Raw genomic sequence first — 12,277 nt, forward strand, 5'->3', positions numbered from 1 at the left:
GTGGGGAACCTTTTTCCTGCCAAGGGCCATTTACACATTTATAACATCATTCGGGGGCCATACCAGATGTAGATCTCCTGGTGGTGGGGAGAGGCTAGGGTTGCCAGGTCTCCAGCCACCACCTGGAGGTTGGCAACCCCAGTGAAGGCCACGCAGAGAAGGCCTGGAGGACTCCCCCGGTTCTCTCCCCCCCCCCAGGCAGGAGGGCAGCCAGCGGTGGGCCCGAGCAAACGAGGCGCCAGGGAGGCGCAGCCCACGGTCGATTGGCAAGGGAGCAAGGAAGGAAAACAGAGAAAGAGGAAAGGGAGAGGGGGAGAAAGAAATGGAAAGAGGGGGAGAAAGAAAAGGACGGAGGGAACCAGATAAAGAAAGAGACAGAGAGGGGAAGAGAAAAGCCTTCCCCCCTACACACACACACCCTCTGGCCCCACACGACTTGGCCCACAAAAGACCCCCTGAAGCCCGATAGGCTCCTGTGTGCATGCTCTGCCGCCGGGAGCCGCGGGCCTCTTTCCCCCCCTCGCTGCTCAACAGCCGACAGGCAGCAAGAGGGGCTTACCGTGTGCCCCGGTGTTCCTGCACGCTGCGGCTATAGGGGGCAACCTTAGGGGAAGCGTCCCTCCCCCTCCTCTCGCCGACCAACGGCCGTCGGTCAGCGAGAGGAGGTCCAAAGGGCGCCTCAGCACCCCTGCAAGCTATGGCTCCAAGAACACCCTCAGGGAGGGCCGCCCTATCCTGCACCTCTGCGGCAAGGTCCTGGAGCTCCCGAGGGCCACAAAAAATGTCCTCGGGGGCCGTATACGGCCCCCGGGCCTGAGGTTCCCCATCCCTGTTCTAAAGTGTAGTAAAGAGGAAGGGCAGCGGTTGAGTTTGCCTTCCCTAAAGCGTTTAAGTGTGATAGATTGTCCCCGTGCTAGTATGTACACACAAACAAATCAGTGGGTTATAGATCAAATCAAGCCTGAACTGACCCCAGAAGCTAAAATGACTAAACTGCAGCTACCGTATTTTGGTCACATTATGAGAAGGCAAGAGTCACCGAAGAAGTCGGTCATGCTAGGAAAGGTTGAGGGCATCAGGAAAAGAGGAAGACCCAACAAGAGATGGATTGACTCTATAAAGGAAGCCACAGCCCTCAGTTGGCAAGACCTGAGCAAGGCTGTCAAAGATAGGATATTTTAGAGGACGTTGATTCATAGGGTCGCCATGAGTCGGAGGCGACTTGATGGCACTTAACACACACACAGAATGTACAAGTGATGTTGTAGATGTGGCAACTAGGCAAAGCCCTTAAATGGCAACAAAAATACAGAATGCTAGGTGTACAGATTTCTCTAGCAGGGGAGATACCCTTTCAGATTGGTTGGTGGCAGCAGCTACTACCCAGAGAGAAACTGATACCCCCACAAGTAAGGAGAAGGGTTGTGGTGCTGGGAGGAGACCTGAGAGGCTGTAAGGCTTTCCCAAGCTCCCGGGACCCAAGGGAATGGGATTTGTGAGACTCTGTGAGACCCTGCCATCCTGTACGGATCTGCAGAGGAAATTACTTCTTTACTAGATCACACTAAAGGTCCACATCTCATACAGCTGCAACAGCAGCTAGGCAGATACTCTGGAAAGCTCACAGGAGTGGTATACTTGCACGATTATTTATGAAAATGTTTCTATTCAGCTCTTCCAAAATAGTTTGGTGACCAAAAGAATCCTAGAATGAGGACAATTAAACCATCACCTCTCCACAAAACCAGTATAACAGGATAGCATCCCCAGAGACCCTTAGAGCAGAAATCATATATCTAATCCCTAATGTGGGGAGGAGCTGTGGCTCAGTTGTAGAGCATCTGTTTGGCATGCAGAAGGCCCCAGGTTCAATCCCTGGCATCTCCAGTTAAAGGGACCAGGCAAGGTGATGTGAAAGACCCTGGAGAGCCACTGTCGGTCTGAGTAGACAATACTGACTTTGATGGACCAAGGGTCTGATTCAATATAAGGCAGCTTCATGTGTTCATCCCCAAGTTGGCTTCATCATGCAGTTCAAAGAATCCACACAAAGAGGCCACCTGGGGATAGCGTAGACTGAGGCTTCTTTGCACTTGCTACCATCTTGTCTAACATGCAACTGAAAGCAGAGGAGAAGAAGAAGAAAGGGTGCCCAAATTGCCAGGAGCAAAACATGAAGATGTTCATTCCCAGTTTTTGCCTCCCCACCCCCCAATCCGGTATTTTCCTGTTCCAGCTGCTGAGATTTCTGCAACAAAAGCACAATGTCCTTTCTCAATGCTGTTTCAAGGCGTTAGCTGGCTGGAGAAACTGGTGGAGTCAGTGAATGGCTCCAGGCGCTCTCTAATTGACCTTCTAGTTGCAGAGAGGTGGCTGGGACCGAGAAGGTGCCAGAGCTCGGAAGACTTTTTTGTGTGGTTTTGTAATCTGTTTACTGGATGGCACTAAGTGTTCATTAGGTTAATGAAATAATAATGAGCTCTGGGCATTTCAGGAATGATACTGCCAATGAGTCTCGCGTAGCCTACTGTGGGTTCTCCCACCCTTTGTGATAAATGTGCCGTTCTCACTTCCTCAGTCGTGATGCCACTGCTTCCTCATTTCCAGGTGCTTCTTGCTGCATCCTTCCCATTTCTGGTTTCCTGGCCAAGGAGCTTGCAGCCCGAGGCTAGCAGAGATATCTCCCACAACCTAAATTACGACTTGCTTATTGGTGTACTTCTTCCACCGTGGTTTGGCCAAAATCTGGACTCAACGGAGAACCTCCAGCCTCTAGATTCTGGTAAGTGGATGTTTTTTTCTTATGGATGCAATTAACAGAGTATGTGCTCTGGAAATCCGGACTTCACAGCTAAAGCTTCTCTGCTCTACCAGTGTCCAATGCTCTATTCTGCAGAAATTTCTAGATAGTCTACATGTATATATGAAGTCAGATCACTGGTCCATCTAGTCTAGTAACGTCTTCTCTGACTGGTGGTGGCTTTCCAGGATCTCAGACAGTGAAAGGTCTTCCCCAACACTTGCTATTGGAGATCCTTTAACTGGAGATTCCAGGGACTGAACCCAGGACTTTCTGAATGCAAAATATCTTATCTACCACTGACCCTCCTCAACCCTGTCTAGAGACTTAATTTAGTCTTGCTGGGTGCTCTGCTTCCTTCTCAGTGCCCAGCATGAAACAGATGCTATCTATAGTCTCTTCTGACTTGAGGCATGAAAAGGAGGATCTTTTGTTAAGAGGAGTGACCATCTCATTTTACTTAGTCTCCAAGATAGCTGATTTCCAATTACTGGCCATTATAGAACTAGAGAAGAAGATGCCATTGAGTTGCCCATGACTCATGGTGACCCCAACCTTGGATTGTACAAGGCAAGAGATGAGCAGAGGTGATTTGCTATTGCCTTCCTCTGCATAGCAACCATTCTTCCTTGGTGGTCTTCCATCCAAGTACTGACCGTGGCTGACTCTGCTTACTCCCACTGGATGGCCTCTTCCAACCTTGTGTGATTTTGTGATATGTGATGAGCTCAGGCCAAACTGGGCTATTTGGGCTGCTATAAGAGAACCAAGGATGGCACATATCCAGGAATGAGTGTTAACCGGTTCTTCTTGCAATGGTAGATTTTACCTCTGATTGATATTAAAAATATGACCAACCAGGTCTTTTAATGCAGTGACTTAGACACTTCGATCCTATGGGTAAGATCCTATGAATCTGTTCCAGTCCAGAAGTGGCTGCCTCTCGCTCAAGGAGCCCCGCTGTGAGTGACAAAAGAGGTGTGTTTTGCCAGGGCAGGACTCCTTGTGCCAGAAGAAAGGCTCTGCTACCAGCAGGAGCCTTTCCATTCTATAGACCTACAATTTTTGAACATGATGGCCCAGGTGGAAATAGGTAGCGAGCTAAATAGAGGAAGAAGAGGAAGGCAGAAAATGGGATTTGTGGGGAATGGGGTTTGAGACCTGCTTCTGGATCTGCCGTGGGAGGCAACATGCATCCTTAACCCACCCCCACTCTCCACCCCATTCCCCTTTCGTGTGGTGCAAACAGAGAGAGCGCTTCCGCATGCCCTCCAACAGCAGGTCTAAGAGCAAACCGAGCGCTCTCGCAATATCCTTGCGCGCTTCTTGCAACACTCCTGTTCTCACTTCGAAGACTGCTGCGTGAGCTCCCCTCCACGTGACATGCATTGCTTCTCGGCTATAACTTTTCCTGCCCTGGCTGCTGAAGCAAGGATGTTAGCAAACACACTGTAACCTTCCTGTCCTTAACGAAAGGGTTTTTTGAACTGGAAAATGACATGAGGGGGGAAGAGTCGAGCGGCCTCTCTTGTTTGGGTCCCACTCAGATGGCCGCACAAATTGCAGAAAGACGTTTGGGGCAATGAGAAGTCTGAGGCTTCTGGGCAACAGGACAATCAATCGGTTCCCAGTGTGTGAACAAATGTGTGTCCGCAAGAGGACAAAGGTCACTCAAAGTCACAAAGAACTCTCTGCTTTGAAAAGAACAAACGGGCCCACCCTAATAAGCGGGTAAATGGCCCAAACTGAAAATAGCAGATTAAGCTGGGGGTGGGGGCGGGAAACAAAGCACCTAGTCCCGTAAAAGAGAGGTTCTCATGGTTTTGGGTTTCCGGTTTCCTTTTTTCACTCAAGAAATATACACGGCTGCCAGCAGACTTCTGCATGCTTTTGTTCTCCATATCAAGCTAGAGAAGCACACGAGCTTGACTGTATTCTATATTCTAGCAAAGAAAAGAAAAAGACTGCTTCCAATAAGTATTTTGGGACCAGGGATAGAAATGACTATAAATGTGAGTTCTTAGAAGCTAGAGACAGAGAAAAGCTTATCAGAGAGTGGAAGCAACTCAAAAGAGGAACAGATGATCATAAGGTAGACGGCTTTTGACCCACAGCTTATGTAGATTTGGGTGCTGTTGTGAACCCTTATTTACTTCATTTGTTGTCCGCCTTTCTAGTTGGGATTCAAAGGCAGTATTGTTTGACCAACAGTGGGACAAAGGGAATGTGTGTGTACAGCATTGGAGGGAGGGTGGTATCCTAGGGTTGCCAACCTCCAGGTACTAAGCACAGGAGTGACACAACAATGTAGTTACAAAATGCAAAAAGATTCTATTGGAAAAGTTACACATAGTAAGCAACAACAATGCGAAACAATGGGTCTAACAAGATCCTTTATCTATAATAGTAAACTCCAATAGTCACTGATGTATGTATTTTCAAGATAGTTCAGCATAAGAAATATTGTTTTCCAAAGATGACACGGGGATACGGCCGTTTCAAATTTCTTCAATACAATTCTTCATCAGCTGCACTGAATGTATCCTAAGTGGAACGTGGTGACTATCTTGTATCTTTAACTGCAGTCAAAAATGATATGAATCAAATTTTCTTGATGTTTAGGGACTGATTTCTTCTGCTGAACTAACTTGAAAATACATACATCAGTGACTATTGGACTTTACTATTATAGATATAGGATCTTGTTAGACCCATTGTTTTTCCCCAAACCCCACCCTCCTCAGGCTCCACCCCAAAAACCTCCCACCGGTGGCAAAGAGGGACCTGGCAACCCTATAGTATCCGTACTTACCAGACTTTAATCTGGGAAGAGTTTCTGCCCTTCTCCGGAGTCTGGAGAGAGGGGGTGGTTTTCTTTGACTTTGGAGACACCCAGGAGGCAGTTAGACATTGTGCTGCTTTGTAAGGGTCTCCAAGGCTACCACGACAGGGTCAAGACCCCCCTCCCCAGCCCAGAAGTTAGGAGAAGGGGTGAGGGCTCATTCCCACAGTTGCATCAGATCTGTGAAGTGCTCTGACATCCAAAGCTCAACATTATATCATACAAAACTTGGCAAGCGTAAATTTAGGACTGGTGGATGCCCAATCTTTCAACTTTCTTAAATGTACTCTCCCCAGATGGAGGTACAATTTGGCAAAAGCCAGACACTAAGGTGTTAACGCATTTGCAAATTCCAGTGCTTTTGATGCCCCATCAGAGGGAACCACAGTATGCTTGGAGGGCATACTAGTTGAATCTGAGCAAGCATGCCCCTGCTCAGTACCTCCTAGGACTGCTGTGTACACCACCAGGAGCTCTACAATGGGAAAAAGTAGAATATAAATGCAATATATTATAAAGCTGCCAAGTGAGGCATGTCTGATATCAGCTAAGCCATCCTAGATCAACAAAGAACCGTGGACAAAGGCTGAATATCAAGTCCAAGTTCAAATTTTATTGCATGGAGCCAAAGGCTATTACAAAAATTAATAATAAAAAGCCCTATAAAACTGAGTTGCAGTCAAACATTGTTACAAGTTACATTTTAGTAACAATTTAAATCTCAAGAGGTGCGTTTCTCTAACCCATAGGATCTTGTCAGAATACTAAACATTACATTTTTTTTAATTGAACGAGCTGAATACCAAACTAGCAATGCATTCCTAAGAGTTACACCCTTCAGTGGACTTAGGAGGGTGTAACTTCTTAGGACTGCACCATGAGAGATCTTCAAGAAAATCCCCTCTTCCTCATGTGTTCACTTGCGTAATACTGGCAAGTCAGTAGCCTCTCAAGCTCAGTTCCTCATTTGTAAAACTGGAATAATTGTGTTTGTTTTTCTATAACTGAGAACATAAAACACTGATGATTATTGCTCTGACCTACATCTCTAGCAACACCCAGACTCCACGCATCTGGACCGCTCTAGCAGGGATAATGAAGTTGGAGTGAATTTGGGAATTCACAGTCTATGGTGAGCAGAGTCTGGCGTGGTGTAGTGGTTAGGAGCGGTGGACTCAAATCTGGAGAGCAGGGTTTGACTCCCCACTCCTCCACATGAGCGGTGGACTCTAATCTGGTGACCCAGATTGATTTCCTCACTCCTCCACATGAAGCCAGCTGGGTGACCTTGGGCCAGTCACAGTTTTCTCTGAACTCTCTCAGCCCTACCTACCTGTATCTGTAATGGGGAGGGGAAGGTGATTGTAACCCACTTTGAGACTCCTTAAAGGTAGAGAAAAGTGGGATATAAAAAACCCTCCCCCTCCTCTTCTTCTTCTTCATTATTCAAGGCTTCCTCCTTCAGTTTCCAGATTCCCACTGCAAGACTCTGAAGGATGGAGAGTTAAGGCTCACAGTACCATCATAGATTTGAGTCCAGTAGCACCTTAGAGTCCAACAAGATTTTTGGGGGTATAAGCTTTCGAGAGTCAGCGCTCCCTTCATCAGATACAAGATGGAATGGAGATCTCTACGTCCTTATATCCCAATGCTATCATAAGAACACTTTCCTGAGAGTAAGGGGCATTGAACAGACCTGAGTAGGATCCTGCGTAGACCTGTTTCAGACTGCATTGCAAATGTATTATGGCCTCTTAAGAGTCAAAACAAATGAGTATAATTAATAAACTAATAGAAGAGGGGGTGGGGGGAATTGGAGCCATGTGGGATGGGGAAAAGGGGGATTTAACACTTTGCTGTCCATAGCAAGTTCCCTAATCAAAACCAGCCCGCCTGCACCATGAACCCTCAAAGGAAAAAAGACAGGCAAACCTGTCTTCTTCCCCCTTTGAGGGTTAACAGTGTGGGAGGGGAAGCAGTCAATTGGTGAATCTGCACATGGAGGAGAAACTTAAATCCCATCTTCTCACCTCCCCCTTGTGCTCCCGATCTTCATTTGGTCCCATGAAGCTTCCGTTAGCATTATTAAAATGCTGAGATCAGTCACAGATCTCCTAGCCTCTTGTCTAGTTTGGCATTAGATACTGTAAAATAAGATAAGGACAAGGGTGACATTGCAAAAATGCAGGATACAGCCAGCTCTATAGTGAGATGAACTGGTGGCCTTGGGTGATGAATTTTGGAGATGGCAGCATCTGTCTCCACCCCTGCCTTGACACCCCCCCTCCACTATTTCCAGTCCAGGAGCAACTAATCCTGTTTCCTTCCTCTTTCCTCCAGGTGTCTTTAAACAAATATTCCTGCAAAAATTTGGGAAGCATGCAGAATTTGATGTACAATGTTTGAAGATGCCTGGGAATGGAGAGGCGGGGAGCATTAGCTGCTCTGGGTAGAGGCAATGGGAATCTTGAGGTGGTGGGCAGAGGCAGGAGGCTCACAGCTTCTGGATAGTGATTGCAACTGGTAGTTCTCCTCGAGCCACTGCTGATGCTCCTTTTGGATCACTTTTTACTGAAGGACCCCCTCCCCATAAGACCAAATTTGGCAGTTTATGTTACCACATCCTTGATGGATTATCCAATGAATGGTGCAGCTTATGTGGACTGAGCCCTCTTCTGTGCTAGAGGTTGACTTTTTCAACAGAACTTTCCCTTCCCCCCAAGGAGGCACTTAATGCAAATGCACCAGTGAAACGACAAACGTCAAGACCCCCCCATCCCTTTTTTTAAAAAAGTAGGTGCCTCCCTCACTGTCCTCTCCCCCTTTGGAAGCCTGCCAAAGCTCATCTCCAGCTGCTTGCTAGCTTTCTTTATTTCAGCAGGGCCTTTCGTAAACATATCAAGTAATTTCTGCTGTGATCCATGCTGCTTGTATTTTTTTTTTAATTTAGACAAAGTGCATTTATATCCAAGGCCATTCAGCATTGTAAGGGGAAGCTGAGTTAAAAATAAAAGTTAGCAAACCAAGGTAGCAGCGATTATGTTGATGAACGACTACCTGTGCTTGCTTACTCATCCTGCATGGCTTGTTTCATTCTTATTTTAGGATAAAAAAGAACGGAAAGCCACACGTTTCGCATTAAAAAGAGCACCATGACTACGGTGGTGATGTCCAAAGATGGTGAGGAAAAAAACATTTCAATCCTTGGCATCCATAATCAAGAATGCCACGTGGACTCTGAGTTCAGATATACCCTGTTCACGGCCTACTACAGCATCATCTTCATTCTGGGCTTTGTAGCGAATGCCTACGTCTTGTGGATTTTCACTCGAGTATATGCTACCAAGAAATTAAACGAAATAAAAATATTCATGGTCAACTTGACCACAGCCGACCTGCTCTTCCTGGTCACGTTGCCCATGTGGATTGTATACTACCACCACAAGGGGGACTGGATCATGCCCAACTTTTTGTGCAATGTGGGGGGCTACTTGTTTTTTGTCAACACTTATTGCTCGGTCGCCTTCTTGGGGGTCATAACATACAATCGGTACCAAGCAGTAACAAAGCCCATTACAGCCGCTCAATCCACCACGCGAAGAAGGGGCATCTATGTGACTCTAGCCATCTGGATACTGATCGCTGTCCCGGCCATATACTTCCTTGTTGATAATGGAATTACTGAAGAGAAGGTTAAGGGGCGTTCTTTCAGGCGGTGTTTTGAACGCTACGACACCACCGGTGACATAGGTCCTGTCCTTGGCTTCCATGTTCTCATATGCGTTTGTTTCTTCATCACCTTCCTGGTGGTCTTGGTGTGCAATGCATGCATTATCCGGACACTGTTGTCCCAACCAGTGCAGGCCCGGAAGAGCGCCCACGTCAGGCAAAGAGCGCTGTGGATGGTGTGCACGGTTTTGGCCGTGTTCATCATTTGCTTTGTGCCCCACCACGTTCTGGACCTGCCTTGGACCTTGATGGTTCTTCAGGCATGGACGATCAACTGCCAGGCCCAACAGATGGTGAACGACCTCCACCAGGTGACCTTGCTCCTCCTGGGTGCAAACTGTGTTCTGGATCCAGTCATCTACTGTTTCCTCACCAAGAAGTTCAGGAAGCACCTTTCTGAGAATTTGAAAAGCATAAAAGACAGTCGCAAGTGTTCCAAGCAAACAACAGAGACTGGCGTGGAGGGCATGGTCCCTCTGGAAAACTGCATACAGAACTCCATTAAGCCGTAAATATCGCCGCCACCTACACAGCGGCAGGTCTTCTGGCATGCTTATTCAGTCCCAAACATTAGACTGGTGGGCAGCAAAGCTAACCAGATATATTCACATTACCAGCTCTTCCCTAGAAGTAGCTGCAGGAACTGTGGTAAATTTAGGACCTTTTATGAGATGTACAGTGTCTCGGGACCAATGCAGGAACCACAGAGAACCTCTACCAGGTTATCTGTTGCTGCTGTGAAAGGAAAATAAGGAATAAGTCTGGCACTTTAAAATGATGTTTGTGCTTTGTATTAGTATGCAGTGATGGTATATACTTGATAGTTAATTCTATCCTTTCATCTGGAAGATAGTTGAATTAATATCACTGTGGCCATGTGGCTTCATTTTTCCTCAGGAATTCAAGAGCGGGAGGCACCATTGCATAAAGGAAGCACGACATTCTTCACTAGCCCATAGGCTTTCAGTTCCAAACTCCTATTATTTGAGAGCAGATCATTTGCAGAGGGCTTACCTATAAGGGTCATGAATGGTTTCAACAGCCCGCATGGCAGAAATAGCCTAGTCATAAGAACCATCCTGTGATGTAGATAAAGCTGAGACAGACTGACTCAAGGTCATCCATGGAGATAGGTCATGATGCTCCGAAGAAGTGAGCCGTGGCTCATGACAGCTCATACCCTGCCAGAAATTTTGTTAGTCTTTAAGGTGCTACTGGACTCTTGATCTTTTCTACTCCAAGGTCATCCAGTGAGATCTGAACCCCCATCTCCCAGATCCTAGTGAAGGACTCTAACTACTACACCACTCTGGCTCACTTACTGTATGCATATATATTGGTTGGCCAACGTGAGGGGTGTGGGGTTCACCAATGCAGGAGGACAGCAGATTTAGTTGATCAGGCAAACCAACAGGGGATTTTCCACCCATACTGTTATTCTTATCTATGTTGTGTGTGCTTAAGGTCACTTTTGTCTCATTGTTATTTAGACACATACTACTGCTTTGAAAAGAAATGCTAGGAAACAAGGGACCCTCAGGAATTGGGGGGCAAAGTGGCGGGGGGCGCTGCAATAAGAGGAGTCATAGTAAGTCATGCCTCCTGATGCTGGTAAAATACAATAATCAGGTTCTACATGTAAACAACTTGATCTGAACCTTCTATAAGTGGAGGGAACAGGAGGACAGGATCCAAGAACTGGAACAGTCCAGGTGGAGAAACTGAAGTTGGAGGGAATCCAGGGAGATGGACAAAGCAGATGCTGCAGTGCGTAGCCAAAGGACCAGGCTCTTGCTCAAGGAAGAATTTAACATGCCAGGTGGTGCAAGGATGTCAGAGGAAACTGTGGTTTCTAATTTGGTCACAACTTGACATCCTCATCTAACCCTTTGTTATTAAAAATGTCAGACCTCTGATACACACCAAGAAGGAAACAGCTTCTTACTATTTTGTAGCTTTTGTGTATTTCTTGCAAATAATTTTTTTTAAAAATTGAATACGCCTAGCCACCTTATCTCTAAATGCTTACTAAGAACATCTCTATAGCTCAATTCTAATAAAGAATGCAGAGGTTTGTTGCACCACTTTTTGGATACCTAGATCAAGCATGGTGTAGTGGTTAACAGCGGTGGTTTGGAGTGGTGGCGTCTGATCTGGAGAACCAGGTTTGATTCCCCACTCCTCTGCATGAGCGGCCGAGGCTAATCTGGTGAACTGGTTTGGTTTCTCCACTCCTACACACAAAACTAGCTGGGTGACCTTGGGCATGTCACACTCTCTCAGCCTCACTCACCTCACAGGGTGTCTGTTGTGGGGAGGGGAAGAGAAGGCGATTGTAGGTCGGTTTGAGTCTCCCTTAAGTGGTAGAGAAAGTCGGCATATAAAAACCAACTCTTCTTCTTAAACCAGGACTGCAACTAGGGTTGGCAGGTTGTTGCCTGCCACCACTGGGAGTTTTGGAGGCCATGACGTTGACACATCACAGGATGAAATTTCCATGCCACACATTTCTCCCACCGGCTTGGATGCAAGGGAAGGCGGGAGGCCTAAACCGCTAGGAGATTGCTTGGCTGAAGTGGGCAAGTGGTAAGCCTAGTCCTAGCTGCAACAATGCGTATGTGTACTTCAAAGTAACTCCTATTGTAATCAATGGAACTTACCATTAAACATTTTGGAAAACGTATAGTGAATTCAGTAGCTCTTACCTCTGAAGGAATGCACTTTGTATTGGGTTACAAGGCAGCAGCAGGGAAGCTAGGATATTCCATTTTAATTTCCGCTGGGAATGCAGTAGATTGTAAAAAAAAACAAAAACTCTCCAACAGCCAGCTATTCATGCTTTGCTTTTGTGTATTCCAGGCTGTGAAATCCTGAAGGGGGCACTGACGACAAAGTGATAAAGTGTG

The 12,277-nt window shown here is 46.6% G+C and overlaps 2 protein-coding genes across 2 annotated transcripts in view; one reads left to right on the forward strand and one right to left on the reverse strand.

The window, feature by feature from the left end:
• The window catches only part of HNRNPR (heterogeneous nuclear ribonucleoprotein R), a 105,253-nt gene that overhangs the window by 79,400 nt on the left and 13,576 nt on the right, over positions 1-12,277 (reverse strand). The window lies entirely within an intron of this gene.
• Positions 8,795-9,894, forward strand: PTAFR (platelet activating factor receptor). The gene has a single exon (XM_056847333.1). It carries the CDS (start codon positions 8,795-8,797, stop codon positions 9,881-9,883), a length of 1,089 nt encoding a protein of 362 aa, XP_056703311.1. The 3' UTR covers positions 9,884-9,894.

The sequence above is a fragment of the Euleptes europaea genome, chromosome 3 (assembly GCF_029931775.1).
Source record: "Euleptes europaea isolate rEulEur1 chromosome 3, rEulEur1.hap1, whole genome shotgun sequence".
NCBI classification, from domain to species: Eukaryota; Metazoa; Chordata; class Lepidosauria; order Squamata; family Sphaerodactylidae; genus Euleptes; species Euleptes europaea.